Source organism: Babesia bigemina (genome assembly GCF_000981445.1).
Source record: "Babesia bigemina genome assembly Bbig001, chromosome : III".
In the NCBI taxonomy this organism is placed as follows: Eukaryota; Apicomplexa; class Aconoidasida; order Piroplasmida; family Babesiidae; genus Babesia; species Babesia bigemina.
The window spans coordinates 792,057-809,515 of record NC_027218.1 but is presented as its reverse complement, the minus strand read 5'-3'; the positions used below and the strand labels follow the sequence as shown (position 1 = coordinate 809,515).

The following is a 17,459-nucleotide window of genomic DNA, read 5'->3' as shown; positions in this document are numbered from 1 at the left end:
GCGCTTAGGCGGCCTTTCGACACGTATAAGATTTAATGTATCTGCATTGCGCAACGGCACTGTTCAGTACCCGACCCGGAGTGGGCGAGCTCTGTTCGCGATGGCATTATGTTTAATAAATCTGTCAACCTAAGTATGAATAATATCGCATACTTTTCATTATATCAATGTCGGTTGTTTGCGATCGTCACGCCGCCATCAGCGACGCAATGGCTTACTGGCCGGTACATGATTACACTCACGGTAAGACGCGTTACGCAAGGGTGGGCACTCCAATCCAGTCGTAGCGTCAGTTTCGCTGATGTGGCGCACCGCAACCAACGCATAACATACAACTGCCAATCGTTGAACTCCATTTGTCTGTTTCACGTAGTGACTGCTAATACCTTAATGGCAACGCCCCTATGAATATTCCTCATTGTTTTCAGGGTAGCGCAATGTTTCGCGTAGAGTGTGCCATTTGGCGCGGCTACATATTGTGACTGTCCCGTGTGTTTGTATCCCAAATCATCAGTAAACAAAGGGGATGATGGCTTTCTTGGTCTTGTCGTAATGGGGGAATTCCTTAATATACCTTTGGTGCTTCTTCTTGGCCCAGTTGCACAGAATAGTCGCCACAGCGAAGGTGAAGAAGTACGCGGGCACCGTGTTTGTGAATAGAGCCACAACGACCCATATGAGCAGTTCCCAGAAATAGTTGGCACAGCTGACATACTGGAAACCCCAGTTCTGCGGGATGCCCCTCACTTTGGTTGCTGCAACAAACTTAAAAGGCGAAAATAAGACGCATCAACATGTATAGGTAACTACGTCGCGATTCCCAGATGGCGCAACACACAAAATCTGGGTTGCGAAAGCGCAACCAAAGGTGGCAGCACAAACGTATGCTCACCTTTAGGCCTCAAGTTGCGCAGAGTGATGTGCGTCATGAAGGTCATGAACTGGAAGAAGAAGAACATCAACACCAGCAACACCTTTTCGTGCCTGCAAAACAACCTGATCTCAGTGTATCTCGGGTGGAAGACGTAGTAGCCGATGCCACAAGCGCACAAAACCCTGCAAATATATGGCTGCGTTCCCCAGATGTTGACCTACCAGTAGTGGAAACAATTTGTGAAAAGGTTGATAATGGGCATGGTGGTCTTGGAAAACCGGTGCACGAAGATGGACTCGACTTCGCGCTTCATAAAGTGGAACATTAGCATGCAGTACGTCCAGAATTGTACATTGCTCTTAGGGGCGACGTGCGAGCCGTAGAATATCCAAGGGAAGTGGTAGAGCACGGGCAATATCATCAACGGCCCGATGTACTCCAAGAAGAAGACCAATCTCCAGGAGATCTGCACACCTACAACAGATATTGGTGGCATAAAAACAAACATCAAGCACACGGGCTTATATCCCTCTTTCATCAACCACACCAACAGTGTGTAGGTACAAACTATTACGTAAACGCTCTCCGTTAGCGAGAACAGTATACCACAAGGGGCATGAGCCCTGGACGATAAAAGACAACACAAATATGACCTAGTGGATATCCATAACACCAATGAGCACAGTCACTCGCATGTATCGTATCGGATTCTCCCTCAAACTCCGACCAACTCACCTAGATCCTTGAAATATAGCGATGAGTCCTCAAGGACGCCGCACTGCTTCAGCGTACCTTCAACAATCCGCGGTCCATCAGCTGTATTATCATACACATTGCGTTAAATATGCTTCGGCGTGTCTATGTACAACGACGTCGCGCGTAACTCACCTGAACCAAGGTTCCACTGCTGCCTTTGCGGATAGAAGTGAACTGCACAATTTTAAGGCCTCGTATGAAACAACCAACATTTTTCGTAGAACAACTGCTTCAAATCCTTAACGGTTGCATCTTCGGAAACCGATATGCGCTCAATGAAGGCGCCATTACATTGCTTAAGCAACAAATTCATTTTATCAAAGGATAGAGATACTTTTGTGCATAGAACTATCGTTTGAAATACACATTACAAAAATCAATTAGTGGTAAAGTGCCGCATAATTCCTTCTTTGTTATATGGTTACGTACGCCGCAGAGGCGAACCGCCGACCAGAGTCACGTCAACACTTCCATTTTCCAGGTTAATCGATATATCAGCGCCTATGTCTTTAGTGGAAGTTTTAAATTGTGTGTTGTGTGTAATTCAAATCGGGGTTATCACCTCTTTTCCCGGAGCAACGTGTCATACAACAGCTGGTTTATTGTACAATCACGTGTCTACATAGCGTTGTTGACATATATTTGGTCATCTGGATGTGTACAACAATCTAAAACTCGTTGCGGTTCCACACGCTGTTGCTATGTTATATACTGACCTCCGTTGTGTTGCTGTCGGTTAGACATCGAACCTTATATTTTCCAACGATCGAAAGGTTGAACGGTCATTACGTATAACAGTGTATACCGCATATATATCTTAACACAATAGCACGTACTTCGCATCTCTTTGTTGGTAAAATCAGATGCAAACTATTTCTGAACTGCTTTTAGCTAAACAGGCGGCAGCCTAACGCAGCATTATACTGTAAAGCGGCGAAAATGGGTGAAGTGGCCGAACTAAATGGACCTTTTAGTCCATCCGAATAGGATTGGGTCACTGTTTCTGTGCATCCCATCAAGACCCATGCGTAATAGCTTTATTTATCTCTCAAGGGAGTAACGTAATCTATGCTGTAAAACTATTGAAATTCAAGTCGTTTACAAATCAGATGCGGTGTAACATCTATTTCCTTTCGCATATAGCGGTGTAAGCTGCTACGTAAGTATGGGTTTATGCCCATTCGTGTTTGTACTTGCCTGTATCAGTGTAGGTCGCCACGTTTGGGTCGGGCTAAATCTTGGCGTTCACCTCGTTACCACTTCACTGTATCGACATGAACAGTTGATACGTGCCGTGTGTTTACCGGACTTATTGCTTATCACACCTCCGACGCCGAAGTGCGGCATTAAGTAGATTAAAGAGGCATTGAAAAAAACTGTTAGGCTCATTCAACATCAATGCCATCGTAGATTAAGCGTGTATACATCATAATGGCTAAAACTACGTTGAAAAATTAAAATGATTTTGTGAGATACTACAAGCACTCAACGGAGAAGCTGACGCAATATCGTGTTTTAACGATCTGTTTGCTCAGGTCACAGACAATTCGCAATCAATAGAAAGCCCAGAATCCAGCGAGGTCGTAGAGAATGTACAACACGCTGTCATTCACACCCCTCAATGCATTGACGACATTTCCCGCACTTATCCCAGAGCGGCATTCCGACTCATTGTAACCCGCTGCATTCAACAAATTCATCAAACTCTTTTTTCCATAAAATATTTGTAATAGCCCGGCTTGTTCACTGCTTGCAGTCCGCAAATGCCGTAGGCCGGTGTATAACATTGGTGCGATGCCCACGAGGACCACGGCGCAGGCTTCCGGGTCCTTCGCGCACGAAGCCTCCCACGTCGCTTTAGAACTGTAAGCAGACGTATATTGGTTAGGGTTTTTGATGTCATCCAAGAATTTCTCAGTACCATCCATAACTTTATTCAAGTTTTCTACGATGGTGTCAGCGTTAACTCCTTCTGCATCGACGACGTTCTGATAATCGCTGTCACGGACATATCCCAAATCTTTGACGAGTGTGTCATATGTTTTTCCGAGACCCGAGCCGACTCGCTTCGTTATGTTTTTCACGAACCAGCTCCCTTTAAGATTCTTTTGCCCTATGAATTCTTTAGTGATAAGTTTTATTTTCTCGAGAGCTGGCACCTGCATGCTACCGACAGGCTTGTCTGCGAGAAACTTGTGAACTGCCTCACCCAAAGCAGCAATGTTGCTTTCAGCATCAGTTCCCTTCACAGCCACCAGCCAGTCAATACCCTCCTTGAGGTTGCGAGGGGCTTCGGTCAACGAATTGTACACCATTTTTAAAAACTTCGTTGACTTTGACAAGTTTTGTAAAGAGTTTTAAATCTCGTATATTGACAATCCGTGTGTTTAAACGGCTGCGACTTGGTGGCGGATGAGCACAGCGAAAGCGTCGTTACCTTCCGATGTGTTCGTGTCTAAATGAGGCATGCGAAGCTGTCTATGAGACAACCAGACAGACGTTGATGGCGCGATGGCAACAATCTCGGCTCATCGCAACCAGATCTACACAGTTAATTTTACATGCAGCACGCATGTCATTGTAGTATACAAGTTAGAAGCATTAATGAGATATAATGGGCCCCTTTCTGTTTGAATTGTTGTATTGATGCGTCAAAAGCTGCAATTGTGAAATGGGTTGCGATTAATGCAAGTCTGAGTGATTACTTCCAGTCATGCATCAGCTGACGTTGCATTGGAGGCTGACTTTGCCAGTGCATTCTATAGTCAGTTTGGCGTTACATATTCATATTGGGAGCGTCAAATGTACTAATGCTGTTGAGCAATTTCCAAAGTTCTGACAATAAACGTATGATCGATCACCTTAGCAATCCCAGTCTCAACCAGGTAGCGATTAGACGTAGGTGGAATATCATATCCCTGCGATAATTTTCGTGCAACGCAATGATGTGTGTAATCATTACAACTGTGTAAAACCGTAAAAGGTCGACAGGCCTGCCTCTGGTGTCATGGTTATCCATCCCCCCCCTGATATGGGCGTTGTCATCGGTGAATGACATATTGCGTCAGTTGACTAACAAACTCTTTCAACATAAACATATCAATCATTCATCTGTATATTCCTTGAGCGATTTCGATGCAAACAATGACCACCGGATTATGATGAACACTTAACGTGGCAACATCAATGGGTTGCTACCCATTGAGCTGAAGTTTCTCTAACGCAATCCACTGACTTTCGCAAATTTTACCACTTCCCAAACCTTAATCACCTAAGTGAGACTTGACACGCAATTGTGCATCACTTACTTGTTTTCTCTCACACGTCCCATACAGCTGTGGTCTGTGACTGAGCATAGTGTCACCTAGAGAAGTAATTCGCAATTGCCAGTATTATTAGATGCACTTTTGTAAATCATCCGATGTGGCGCGAAACGCAGATAAAGGTAGCAGAGGAAGTATTTCCCGTTTCCATTTTAAGCGATGGTCCGACTAAAGCCACTGGCGCCGTAGAGACTCATCCACTCTAGCGGGTACGCCTAAGTTCACTGACATATATCATGTAGTGTTAGTTGTTGCATATTACGGGCATTGTCAAGGTGTCAACATGTGGGCAGCGATACAAACCTCTAAGTTGCATCTTCCCCCATGCCTGCGATAGACAAAGTCCAACTAAGTGGTTGTGACGAGTAATTCCACAGTACGGTCTTCACCGGGTCCACGGCCGTTCACAATACTTATACAGATCTATGATAATGCTCAAGTACGTCACACAACCGAGAAATGCAATGATCACATTTCATTTAAAAGCGGTCTGGCCACGGTGACAGACAAACTAGCGGAATGATCAACACGAACTATGACAATTAAAGCGCGTGTTTTCCCGCCGAGCTACCAAATGTGATGTGCTCATTACCTGCCTAATAGTTCTCTATCTGGATGGTAGAGAGAACGACACCCTTGGTGGTGACGCAGCGGCATTCAAGTAGCGGCGTGTGGCGCAGTGTCTCCCCGGGTTCCATGAGTGCACTGAATGAATTCAGAGTGACAAAATGGCTGGAACGTGACGCTAGCAAAGTGGCGCTGATGTCGCTCAGATCCTTCACTTCACCGTTCACGGAGACTTGGTTGAAGCAACCGGGAGGGTCCATGACGTATGGCGCTGGGCAGTAGAACGCTGCCCCTCCCGCAGCCTGAAGGTCTACCTTGCAACCGATTTCTCGTCCTTCCTCATCGTATACTTTGGGTGTCTCAGGCTTGAACAACTCATCTGATTCGTAGGTGACTCCGCAGCCTTGCATGTACGGGTCAGTGGTCTCGACGTTGACTTGCACCAAGTTCCACGTAAATCGCGCAAATGATTTCGCCAGTGCATATGAGCGACTATTGGTGGAAAAATCCGACAATATGGGCGCCTTACCACATACGAATGTCATCGGCACATATTCCCTGTTGTTTGCGTCCTTAGATACAATGATGGCGCCTTGGCGCGATATAAGAACCAGCGTTTTATATCCCACTGTGTGAACGACGTCGTTGTAACCAATGTAAAGCCCATCCTGCGAAGTAGCGATTGTCTCGTTGTGTGCCACACGAATCAGCCTCGTCCCATCCACTGTAGGTTCGGATATATAGTGATCCTGTTCACGCGAATATGGCAACCATACTGGTTGCATTACCGTGGTGTCCGCATCGTATAGTATGTCAGGTTGAAGTGCACAGCGCAGGGTGAACTCCATTCCCACCTTTAGCGTAATGGATTGAGAGTATAGATGGTGCATCTTATAGAACGCTAATGACGGCTCCTCGATATTCAATTTGAACTCACTTAAAGGCATCCAGCTGTGTGGAAGCATTGTGTGAATAGCAGTTTCACGATTAATTCCATAATTATGTTGCTCTCGGTGGTCGTTCTCTATAACAAGCCTGGACTTTTCATAGCCACGTTTGTCGACACAGATGCAGGCGTGGCTTACAGGGATGTCTCCCAATGCCGTTTCAAACACCTGAAATCCACGAACGGGATATGGAGTCACATTACGAATAGAGGCTGGGAATGCCGTCACTTTATTGGAGGAGAGGTCATAACCTAGAGACTCACAGTTAGCTGGCAACAACTCCTCATCGGGACCACAGTTAATGCCGGCTCTTTTTTCATTCATCTTGTTATGGTAGATGCATTCATAGGTATCCCCTATTCCATTTCCCATAGTTCTGGTTAAACAATAATTGCTGCTGACATCTGTGTTGAACGCACTGTCGGAGCCTCGATCGCAACCAACTGTTTCGTAATCGTGAGTGAACGCGAACGAAACATTGACTACGGAGCGGATTCTGGATGGAACGTACTTGTTTCCAGTTTTAAAGGTATGCTCATAAAAGAACGAGTTTTGCCCGCTTCGTAACGCGAGTGACTTTCCTAGATGGTACTTCAGCTTAATCTCCCCTTTGTCAATCAGGGAAGTATCCAATTCAAGAGCATCGCCAACAAGAGCTTTGTGGTACAGGACTTCATCATACACATAAACTCCATATGGCGTGTTAAGTTGTCTCAGCATATTCATGTCGCTCGGCAGTATTTCATTTTTGAATGAATATTTAGGCCGCTTTTGCATTAGTTCGACAGGTGGAGTATCCGAGTCAATATCCATGTCGGTTTCCATGTCCATATCCTCGGTTGGGATTTTTATGGTCAAGGTGCTGCCTGGGTGAAGTACCACCGTGCACAAAGGGCCACTGATATGATCAGACCATTTGTTGTTGATAACGCTAGCAATGTCACAGACGTGTTCGGTTTTCCGACGTACCTCTATCTTGGCCTTTACTGCACCTGTTTCGGGATCTATGCACCTGCATTCGCCATCGAACTGCGGCAGTGCCAAGTCATTGAAATACCGCACTAAAGTCCACGGTTTGTGGTTTTCGAACTTCCAATAACGACGAGGGCGCGGAGCGTTGAAAACTTCGCCAGTTTTGCCCAAGAGGGTCCTCATGCAATTTTCAGGTTCCACTTTACCTTCGCAAACGAAACCAATAGGCGATTGAGACATAGGGTCTACCACGCATGAAGTGGTGCCAGTGATGCGGTCCACTGTTACTTCATTACCCTCAGCAAACAGTGGGGAAGGACGGCTACCGCAGCCCTGAAGGGGTTGGTGTTGGCGACCTCTGTACACCATCAATACACCCAACCCTTTATCTAAACCGTCAACTTCCGGATTCAATGGTATAGATGTTTTCCAGGGAAGTTTCTGCCTTTGACCCTTGTCATAGAGGTGCTCAAGGTGGCGCTGCAACTTCTCGGTCAGAACGAAATCTCTCGGAGCGCAGATGAACATGAAACGGTTTTCAGTAACTACAAACAATTCTTCTCTCGGCAGGTTTAAGTGCAGCGTTCTTTGAGAGCGAGTGGTTTCCATCCAGAAGAGCTTGTTCTTAGATTCGGATCGCACGACCGTTGAAAGAGGAACGGAACTAAACGAGCCATCACCACTCACGTACGTTTTGAGATGACCTTGTTCGTCCGCATTCGGCTGAGGATGCCATACATACTCAGTGCCGTTAACTTCTTGTGGACACACCACAAGTGTCGATGCAATATTTTGGATGTCCATGTGACAACTGGTCACAGCACTTTTGCTTAGCAACCCTTTAGGGTAGTCAAAATTACAAGGCGCCGCGTTGATGAATCCAACCAACTGAAACACGATTGCCCATAATGTCCACATGGACCTCCAGTTGCTATTGTTTGCCATTTTGACAAGAATCTCCTCAGCCGCTTTCCGAAAACTATACCGACTCCACTTTGATTTTACTCAACGTGGATCTTGAAAATTTGTGAAGTGACGAAAAATTTAGGACTGAATGGTTTGTGGTACCTGATAGTGGTGAAGATCCTATCGCCCCAGCTAGCCGCCATGGTGTCGAGGAATTTTCTTCAATTTTTTTTCCAACGTGGGAGGAAAAATAAGCAAGAAGATACCGTAATACACATTCACTTTCAATAGTTATATGCGACCATACGTACTATAAGGTTAACATTTGAGTTTGCGGTAACAACACTTCAGCTGATCACGGCCTGACCCTGAAAGTGTACTACAACCGCCCGGGTGCAATAGTGGCACAACTGCCAACCACACCACCTACATCGTGAAAACCCGAATGTCTAAGTACTAATTTGAATTAGAGTGAGAATCTGAAGTGGATGCAGTAGGAAAACGTGGTGAAGAATCGGAAGGGGCGGCGATCAAAGCCACCCACAAACATCAAGGTGGTGCCTTACGTGATGGTGGAGATGAAATACAGGCAAATCTACGACCCGGTAAAGCACCTTTATGGAATATGTGCTCAGTTGTCCGTCATGCGCAGGACATTTCCGTTGTCCAAGGCAGGTGTTGCTCCGTGCTCCGCAACTCCTCCAGCGCGTAGTGGTGAGGTTTCGTTAAGCACGAAATTCGGCCCGAGCCGTAGATAGCCACCTAAACAACAACATAATGTCGACAGCTAACAATCATATCAACTGCGAATAGCCGACGATGTAATAACATCAGTTCCCTGAACGTGGTGTAATTCGCTGCATCGCACCACATACAACTCGCTATTAAATCTTGAAGGCGATTTCTGGTCTAGAGAATTCCTCAGAAGTCCGTATTCATCTGCGACTGGACGCATGCAGGACTCGCTTTTTGCAGACGGAGTTATTGCTGTAGCAAAAGGAGTAGCATGTGAAAAAATTAAACGGCAAGTCAATTCTTCTTTCCGTTTTCCGCGTTCTGCACTGTACCCCTAGGTTTCCTGGGCAAAGTCCCCTTCTTCCTGATGCCAGAGGTTTTCAGGGCCTGGATCAATTTGTCAACTTCGACCTCGCCCAACTGTTCGTCAGTCAGCGGCTTCTGATAACCGACGGCCGTGGTGTCTATTTTGCTGGGGTCCATTGTGAGCGTGATTGTCAGAAAACAGACGGAGCGCCTCTGCTCCTTTCCGTCCTCGCCAACAGCTGCCACCCTGAATCCCAAATTAATTCAGAGGTCGTAGAGCATGAAACTTCTACGTATATGCAGTCACCAACAGGCATTTTGCATTCATATGAACGACTATATGGGAGCATACGATCTAATTGGCATCGGAAGGGGAGTGCGATCTGCCGATTCTGGTGAAATATAGGTTGACCATCCGGCCAGCTAGAGTGCGCCTGAATTCCCAGGTGTTAGTTATCAATTTACTTCAACATCTCAGACACAAGGAATACACTTATCACGCAGGTTAACTCACAGATTTTCCTGTGTGTCGAGAGTCGCGACCTGATGCATTCCCTTATAGACCCGCTTGAGAATTTCCGCAGTTTCTACCACATTGCTCATGGCTCTGCCAGTGCCTCTAATATGAATCACAGGTTCTCCAGCGGCGATGAGTTTCTTCGCGTACGCGACGTAGCTCGAGACCACTCCGATACTGGAAACCCGGATTTCTCCGGGAGCCAACTGCTTTGGCTCCGCCTGAGCAACCGCTTCAACTTGCGCCATTTTCCGTGCCGTGAGGAGTGACGTAAAGTGACCGTGGCTCGCATCTTTGTGTATGGGGCGTCCTGGAACAAAATCCAAGCTGCCGTTACCGGTTCAGGGCACACCAGGCCTGGGCCTCCACATGTGTATATGCCACGGGTAACCACTATTATTTCACTGGCACATTCGGCCACGTTTACACTAGCATCCAAGGATTTGCCTAGACACGGGGCGGTCGCACCGCCGAGTTACACATCCGATATTATTGTACTGCAATTTACAACACAGGACCATTGAGCCCTGAATTAACGCACACCCAGCCTACGCAGGTAGTTTGACGGCCTCTGCGGCTGGCTCGTGCACGTGTTTGATGGGTGATATCATGGGATTCATCTGAGCCATGTACATACAGATCCACCTGCAGCAAAATATACGCCTAGATTTGCGCGTTTCACGTATAATACAGTTGCTTAGCAAGCGGCATCAGTTATTGGTGGCAACTTACAGCAACCAGAGGCAGAATGTGCCGAGTGGCACCAAGAGAAGGACGAGCCTGCGCGTAAGTCCGCATATAGATCGGGGGAAACCTACACATAGAAGTCCTTACGTTCACTTTCCTTGACTCGGCCCCTTAAGGTAACCTGGATGCCAACTGTCAATAACGCCCCTGCGACGAGGTAGCAAATCGACATAAGTCGAATGAACGCCCAGTTCTCCATTTTGCGCGTCGCGCAATGAATTGAAACTACTCAGATCTCTCCTAGTTCTGCATGGAGCGAGTACAGTATCGTTGTCACTGCGACTCGCGCAGTCTCCGTGTGCCACTACAATGGCGCCGTGCTGGATGCCGGGGCCCCCAATGTACCCTATTTCGCGAGCGCACGATTTACTACGTCTTGTTACACATCAGCGACGATGGCTACGCCATTTTATTGCGTGCCTGACTCACCTCCGGTGTATGAGACGTGCGCCCACGCCCCTTTTGCTGTTGTCTACCTACTGGCGGCGCGTTAGTCGCGCGATACACGGTCTATTGGCGTGAAAATTAAATGGAAAGCTCCTGCGATACCAGCTGTTGCCACCAAGCACGACAATTTCTTTCTACGGACTTGGCGTTCACTACAGTCGTTGATCTACGGCGTCGCTCACTAGATCAGCGGGCGAAAAATACGTACCGCGACCACAAACACGTGAAAGTGCATAGTGCATCCACATTGAACGGTAGAGTGTAAAGTGTTGGCGATGTTATATGCACAGCTCACTTATTTGGCGTGCTTGTTGTCGCCCCTCACACGTGCTTGATGCGCTTACAAGCAATCTTCCAGCCTAGGACACGTGCCTCCACATCACAGGTGAAGCTCAATCAGGTCCTCCAGCACTACCTTACGGGTACCACCCGGTTCTAACCTGGCGGACTATGCCGTCCAGTCGGTTCGAAGGTGAATCGAGGAACATGTTCAGCTCCGAGATGTGAATGTCCAGCACCCGGTCCGTAATATACTCCACATAGGGCCTCCAGTTGGCGATGTCGTTCATTATCGTGTACTTGTCGGCAATGACGATGAGCCCCCTGCGAGCACGGGTTAACATGACGTTCATCCTCCTGGGATCCCTGAGAAACCCAACGTCCTTCTGCAGGTTAGATCTGACTGCTGAGAAAATTATGAGTTCCTTTTCTTTGCCTTGGAACCCGTCTACGGAATCGATTTCGATCGCCTGCCCTTTTACCGAGTCGATTTGGTTTAGTTTCCGTTTGAGCATCCACTTTTGCGCGTCATACGCAGTAAGAATTCCAATCTGCAGCATTGTTGCGGCATGTGAAACCCGCCTACCTGTGACTCCCTCACATCCCTCGCCTCAATAATCGACTTGAGTACAATGGCGACGATGTCGGCCTCACTGCGTGTTTGTGAAACCCGACTTGCGCAAACCTACAGTGCGTTAGCTTTGGAAGTGCCGACGTTTGATTCAAACTGGCTGTTTGGGCATCCTGCGCTCGCGTCGATGAAAGCGATGTTGTATCCTCTTGTCGGCCACTTGAACCCCCTCACCGGTGGTCTGCTGCTCTCGCTAACGGCATCTCTGACCGCTCCACGGTAGAAATGCTTGTTCGGGAACTCGGAAATTGACGGGTGCATACGCCTCTGCACGTCCAGCACATGCACTGTGGCTACCTGTGCGGATACCAGCCGCTCGAGAAGTGAGATGGAGAGTCCCTGGGCCGCAGCCTCCGGAGATATGATGGTGGGCCGCAGTTGCTTGTGGTCTCCTATGAGTACGAGCTGTTTGCAGCCCTTCCCAATGGGGATGAGGTTGCTTGCCTCAATGGACTGGGCACACTCGTCTATAACGACGTACGGGAATGAGTAACTGGAGAGAATGTCGTTCCCACTTCCAACGCAGGTGGCTATGATGACCTGGTGCTGTCTGATAGCCTCGGTGATCATTGCCATGCGCAAGGAGTTGGCTTCTTTGTAGTACCCGGATTCTTTCAGTGACTTGTAGCGGCCATATTTGGCAAGCCTTTTGAGCGACTCCTCCTGCAGCAGCGACTCAGACCCAAATCCGATCCTCAAAGCATGAATACCCCTGCTGTTCAACCCCTCAATGAGGTTGTCTGCAGCAACGTTTGAGTCCGCAACAGCCAAAATTTTTTCTTTCGTCTGCTGCCTCCAGCAGTCGATGATCGCACACGCCACCTGCGTTTTGCCTGTGCCCGGAGGACCCTGTATGAGTGTCAAGGGGTTTGTGAGCGCACTTTTGCAGGCGTCGGACTGGGATGGCGTGAGAGGTATGCTGGTGGGCAGCGCCGCATTGTTCAGTTCTAGATCCGCTACAGAATCCTTGTCGCTCTCGATCAGTATGCGTTGCAGATCCTTGTTGTAGTGGTACCCCTGTGCGTTGGACTGCGACAAAGTTACACAGCGCTCAATTCGCCACTTACGTTAACTGGCAACATCTTGTGTGTTATTGCCAGCAGTGCCTGCATCATCCTCTTGTTGGTGGTAGTGTTGTTGACGAAGAAGACCCCAAACCTATTGTGCTCGTAGATGGCGTCGGTTGGATCCCATTTTAGTCGGTTCACGACCTTGCACGTCAGGCTGGCTTCGTAGTTTTCGCTTTTGTGCTTGGAGACAATAGCGACCAGTCCGTCCCCCTGCGACACATGTATAGGTCGCGCTGCCACGTACCCATTGATACACGCCGTTGTACGGCACAAGAAGCACCATATCGTCCTCTCTCAAGGGCGACTTGCTGTACTCCGAGTTGACGGTCCCTTTGAGGAACATCAGCGGGAGCTGCGACTTGGTGTTGTCACAGAGCAGGCTAACGACGTCTTTTCCGCCCCTGCTCTGAAGCGATGCCAAGTTCGAGCACATTTCGGCGTTGAACTCCAGCGCAAGCAGCCAGCTGCGTCGCAATTATATTCCGTAATTTCAACGCTTATGGTGGCGCTGACGTTAGTGCCCCGCGTACCTTTGCTTTTGGTAGACCTTTTGAGCCTTTTCCGAGATGAAATACCTCGAGTCCAGCGTCAGATGTTTGATACCGTGCAGAATCGCCTTGCAAAACATCTCGTCAACGGCAATGCTGGAGAGCGACAGGAGCGTCTCCCAGATGTCAGTCGGTATCTCCACGTCTGCGGCGGTGATGCTCTCCAGCAGTGGCGTCACCAATTCGCGATCGCCCCGCTGCACGAGCGCTTCGACCAATTGCGGCATAAACAGTCTCCACACGCTGCAGTTTGTTTTCCGCACAAATTCCGTGGCCGCCTGCACGGCTCTGGCGATATTCTGCGTCTGCGTCAGTGCGTGTTGCTGGCAACTAACCTTGGTTATGCTGCTTCGTATTGACGAAGCGTGAGAACTTTCTTCACGCGTAACGGGGTCGATAACGCCGACTTCCACGAGTATCGCCTTGCTCGCTGCTGCCTTGGCCAGCGCCTTGCTGGTGCCTTGTTTGGCGACTGTCCTCTTCTCGACCTGCCCGTTGGTGTCCAACCACTCCCACGTGAGCGTGCACAGGAACCCGCCTCGTGACTGGGTGATGACCTCGTGCTGCTTCACCTTCATCTTGTTGACCATGGAGTTCCTTAGAGTGTTCATGTGGCAGACGTCTGCCTTCGACAATTCGTCGATGATGGGCTCTGGCCTGGAAGCCTTCGCAGAAGCTTTTGTGATGGTGGGAGTAGCGTTTAGCTTGACTGGTCTCAGCACTTTCGCCTCTTGCTGCAGTGTGGGAAACTTGTGCGTTTGGCAGTAGAGGTCCTGCATGGCGTAGAGTTCCGCCAGCTTCAGGGAGTTGGACACCCCTTTGCCATAGAACGAGTGGTCGTCACACCTCCACCGGAGGGTGACGGTGTGCCCGAGCGGCCCGAACTCTTTGGACACGGGCTCCTCTCGGGCGCCAATGTTGTTGCGGTGCCCAGCAACCATCCATTTGGTGATTTCCTCGATCTCTTCTACTGTCGGTTTGTCCATATGCATCAGCATACATCTAGCTGCATTTTTCCTCGCTGCTTTCTTGTTGGTAGCGGTGGTAGTTCCCGTGATTTTCTGCTGGGGTTTGGTCAAGGCCACCTCATGCTTACCTCTCCACCGTTTACGGATATATCGTACTTGCAGACTGCGGCCGATTTGTCCATGAAAACGTCCATGTTGGCCTTGTACCGTGTGTTTTTGAGCTGCACGTTGAGCGTCATCAGTACGTTGTCGTCGTTATACATGAGCTTGTTGAATTCCGGGATTTTGCCGAACCCCGCCGCCATTTGCTCCAGCTTATACAGGCTGGCGCTGCCACTCGGACCCATGTCTGCGCTGGTAGCGGCGGTGGTGATTCGCTTCTTCTGCGATGGAAGGTCGGCGTTGTCTGAGAAAACGCTCTTCGCCTTGCTCGGGCGTGCCATGTTGCGAACCAGTGCCTTACTCTGGGCGACGTACGAATAAAAGCATCGTGGAGGCTGTATGCACTGTATAAATCGCGATACGGCGATCAGATGGCATCCTAACATCATATAGCGGAACCAGCGCGTCGCAGGTTTACCATTGCGCCACATACGTTGCCCATTCGACACCAATCCGCGGGCCAACAATTGTTTCGAAAATTGCCGACTGTTACGTTCGCTGCTGTGAGGGCGTATCGGCGAGAAAACGGTCGTGAGTGGGCATCTCCCGCCTTACACGGTTCTACATTTTCGCGCCGGATGTGTGAACTATGATGCTCCCGGCGCTTGTAAGCAGCTCTCTGAGCGTTGCGAGGCGCGCCGTACCGCGCTTCGGGACCCGCGGTTTCAGCGGCCGCCGGGCCAGGCGCACGGTCAACAGCCAGATGACTCCGCAGCAGCAGCTTCTCTACCAGCAGAAGCTGAAGGAGATGCAGCTGGCGCAGATGCAACCTCCTCGTAAGCAGGGATTCCTGGACATCATAAAGGAAGGCGCGATGCACGGCATTGGCTGGGCCTTCGGACAGCGCCTGGTCGACTCCATCCTGGGCCCGCGCACCATGAACATCGGCGGATTCAACAACTCCAGCAACAGCAACGACCAAGTGGGCGGCGGCAACGAAGGGGACAACATGCCCTCCGGTTCGTCCGGTTACATGAACGGTGGGTGTCTAAGTTGCTAAATTAAAGATTGCGCAGATTCCAACGATGGCTCCTACTTCGACGAGGAAGGTGGAGACAATTCGGGCTGGAGCTGGGGCAGCGACTGGTTCAACGATGAGGAGTGAACCTGGGGACGAGCTTCCCCGTCCTAACGTTGTACATCAGCGCATCGCCGTGCAGCCGCGTCGCGTGGCAGCAAACCTTGTCGTGGTAATAATGTAGACAGACTATCCCCTTTTCAATTTGCTTGGGCACTACCTGCAGCGTGTCTCCGACTTCGAGGTCGTCCAGCTGGTTGAACGCCTCCGGTTCTACAATCGCATACAGCTGCTTGGCGGCGCTGTGCGCCCCCGCTGCGACGAACGCGTTCAGTGTCAGCAGCGCGGTTCTCTCCACGTACGATTTGGACTTCACCAGTGCCGTAAAAACTTCGTCGTCTGCAACTCTAATCATCATTTTACGCTTTCCAAGCACGCGGGAAATTGTCTCCTCCAGATGGCCCTTGAATACCGACGGCGTGAACTCGCCAAGGCGCGCAGTGCTGCTGTCCTTCCTGATGGAGAACTGTTTGCGAGGCTCAGACGAAAGATGCTGCGTAGTTTCGTTTATTCGCCGTTTCCATGAATTTTCGGAATGCCCGTGTTTGGCGAGTAGGTGCTCCAGCAAAACATCCGCCCACCCACAATGCAACTTCGCCAGCCGGTGCGGACATTGGGGAGGTACGCGATTTAAGCGTTGCTTCGCGCGCATTTGAGCCGCTTTTGAGTCGAGCATTTCCTGAATCATGGAGATGCTGGTTGCAGTCTGACATCCTCTCGATTGCGCTATGTGCATGTAGCTGAGATCCAAAATGTTACTGGCACAAACATTAAAGTTATGCCTAAGGTAGCAACTGAGGTCCGGCGCATCATTGTAAACAACTTTATTCACGTTGGGGCCGAACAGCAGCTTCAGGAAGAATGTCGTCACGTGACCAAATTGCAGCCTGTCGTTTCTCAGGTGCAATCTCCTCTTCACAAAATACAGCCCCGATGGCGCGCCTATATACATGGACGCGAAAGGTGTGCAACGTTCGACATCGCATGGGCGGTCGTTATCCAGGCGGCCACTGCACAACGTTGTGGCATCGTGTGATACTCTCACATTATAAATACATATATGGGGTCTTAAAGCGTGTGTTGCTCCCTGTTGGCTTATATTTAGCCGGCCATACTCCGCAGGAGCACCGACGGTGCGCTTCGATTTTCCAACGTGAGGGCACCTGATACGACCAACGGTTTCAGTAGGGTGCCATGAAAATTGATTGCGCCTACTGCAACTAGAATCAACCAACGCCTTTGCCAACTGCAAGAGTTGAGCTGACTTCGTTATTCGGCAAGCGTTTTTACCCATCTCGTGATAAATGTGGGCGTAAGAATAACGCTGCGGTGAGTGCCTTTCACCTTTGTAAGCACCATGAAACGACCAAACAAATCCATACACTGGTTCCAATATTGGTGGTATTTGTTGTAAGTTCATGCAAATAGTCCGAAAAAATTTGGAAGAGCCGTTTTTGATTGACTTCCACTATATATCGCTTTCGCTAATCCATGCTGCCTCAAAGCCTCTGCACCGCCATAGTCCTGAACTCCCCTCAATACAACCAAGGACACAAATAGCCAACCACAGGCGACAACCACGTCAAAATTCTTTGGTTAGGCTGAGTAACCTATCCTTTCACTTAC

General features: G+C 49.2%; 9 protein-coding genes across 9 annotated transcripts; 2 read left to right on the top strand and 7 right to left on the bottom strand.

Annotated features, from left to right (window-relative positions):
- Positions 1-510: 510 nt before the first annotated feature.
- BBBOND_0303300 (3-oxo-5-alpha-steroid 4-dehydrogenase family protein, putative) lies at positions 511-1,943 on the bottom strand (the record flags this gene model as incomplete). The annotated part of the gene is made up of 6 exons (XM_012913158.1): positions 511-755; positions 893-1,056; positions 1,096-1,348; positions 1,610-1,690; positions 1,763-1,804; positions 1,841-1,943. 6 exons carry the CDS (start codon positions 1,941-1,943, stop codon positions 511-513), a joined length of 888 nt encoding a protein of 295 aa, XP_012768612.1.
- Positions 1,944-3,183: 1,240 nt separating this feature from the next.
- BBBOND_0303290 (hypothetical protein) lies at positions 3,184-3,945 on the bottom strand (the record flags this gene model as incomplete). The annotated part of the gene is made up of 1 exon (XM_012913157.1): positions 3,184-3,945. The coding sequence occupies one exon, from the start codon at positions 3,943-3,945 to the stop codon at positions 3,184-3,186; it is 762 nt and encodes a 253-aa protein (XP_012768611.1).
- A 495-nt stretch (positions 3,946-4,440) lies between these two features.
- Positions 4,441-4,803, top strand: BBBOND_0303280 (hypothetical protein; the record flags this gene model as incomplete). Its single annotated transcript, XM_012913156.1, has 2 exons — positions 4,441-4,528; positions 4,622-4,803. The coding sequence occupies 2 exons, from the start codon at positions 4,441-4,443 to the stop codon at positions 4,801-4,803; spliced, it is 270 nt and encodes an 89-aa protein (XP_012768610.1).
- A 746-nt stretch (positions 4,804-5,549) lies between these two features.
- On the bottom strand, positions 5,550-8,384 carry BBBOND_0303270 (hypothetical protein; the record flags this gene model as incomplete). The annotated part of the gene is made up of 1 exon (XM_012913155.1): positions 5,550-8,384. The coding sequence occupies one exon, from the start codon at positions 8,382-8,384 to the stop codon at positions 5,550-5,552; it is 2,835 nt and encodes a 944-aa protein (XP_012768609.1).
- Positions 8,385-9,374: 990 nt separating this feature from the next.
- BBBOND_0303260 (Alba-like protein C9orf23 homolog) lies at positions 9,375-10,151 on the bottom strand (the record flags this gene model as incomplete). The annotated part of the gene is made up of 2 exons (XM_012913154.1): positions 9,375-9,633; positions 9,901-10,151. The coding sequence occupies 2 exons, from the start codon at positions 10,149-10,151 to the stop codon at positions 9,375-9,377; spliced, it is 510 nt and encodes a 169-aa protein (XP_012768608.1).
- Positions 10,152-10,451: 300 nt separating this feature from the next.
- On the bottom strand, positions 10,452-10,849 carry BBBOND_0303250 (hypothetical protein; the record flags this gene model as incomplete). Its single annotated transcript, XM_012913153.1, has 3 exons — positions 10,452-10,548; positions 10,636-10,683; positions 10,722-10,849. 3 exons carry the CDS (start codon positions 10,847-10,849, stop codon positions 10,452-10,454), a joined length of 273 nt encoding a protein of 90 aa, XP_012768607.1.
- Positions 10,850-11,513: 664 nt separating this feature from the next.
- On the bottom strand, positions 11,514-15,036 carry BBBOND_0303240 (regulator of nonsense transcripts, putative; the record flags this gene model as incomplete). Its single annotated transcript, XM_012913152.1, has 8 exons — positions 11,514-11,927; positions 11,963-12,029; positions 12,066-13,036; positions 13,075-13,287; positions 13,322-13,541; positions 13,608-13,924; positions 13,961-14,686; positions 14,722-15,036. 8 exons carry the CDS (start codon positions 15,034-15,036, stop codon positions 11,514-11,516), a joined length of 3,243 nt encoding a protein of 1,080 aa, XP_012768606.1.
- A 308-nt stretch (positions 15,037-15,344) lies between these two features.
- On the top strand, positions 15,345-15,860 carry BBBOND_0303230 (hypothetical protein; the record flags this gene model as incomplete). Its single annotated transcript, XM_012913151.1, has 2 exons — positions 15,345-15,735; positions 15,772-15,860. 2 exons carry the CDS (start codon positions 15,345-15,347, stop codon positions 15,858-15,860), a joined length of 480 nt encoding a protein of 159 aa, XP_012768605.1.
- Positions 15,844-17,127, bottom strand: BBBOND_0303220 (hypothetical protein, conserved; the record flags this gene model as incomplete). Its single annotated transcript, XM_012913150.1, has 1 exon — positions 15,844-17,127. One exon carries the CDS (start codon positions 17,125-17,127, stop codon positions 15,844-15,846), a length of 1,284 nt encoding a protein of 427 aa, XP_012768604.1.
- Between the last annotated feature and the right edge of the window lie 332 nt (positions 17,128-17,459).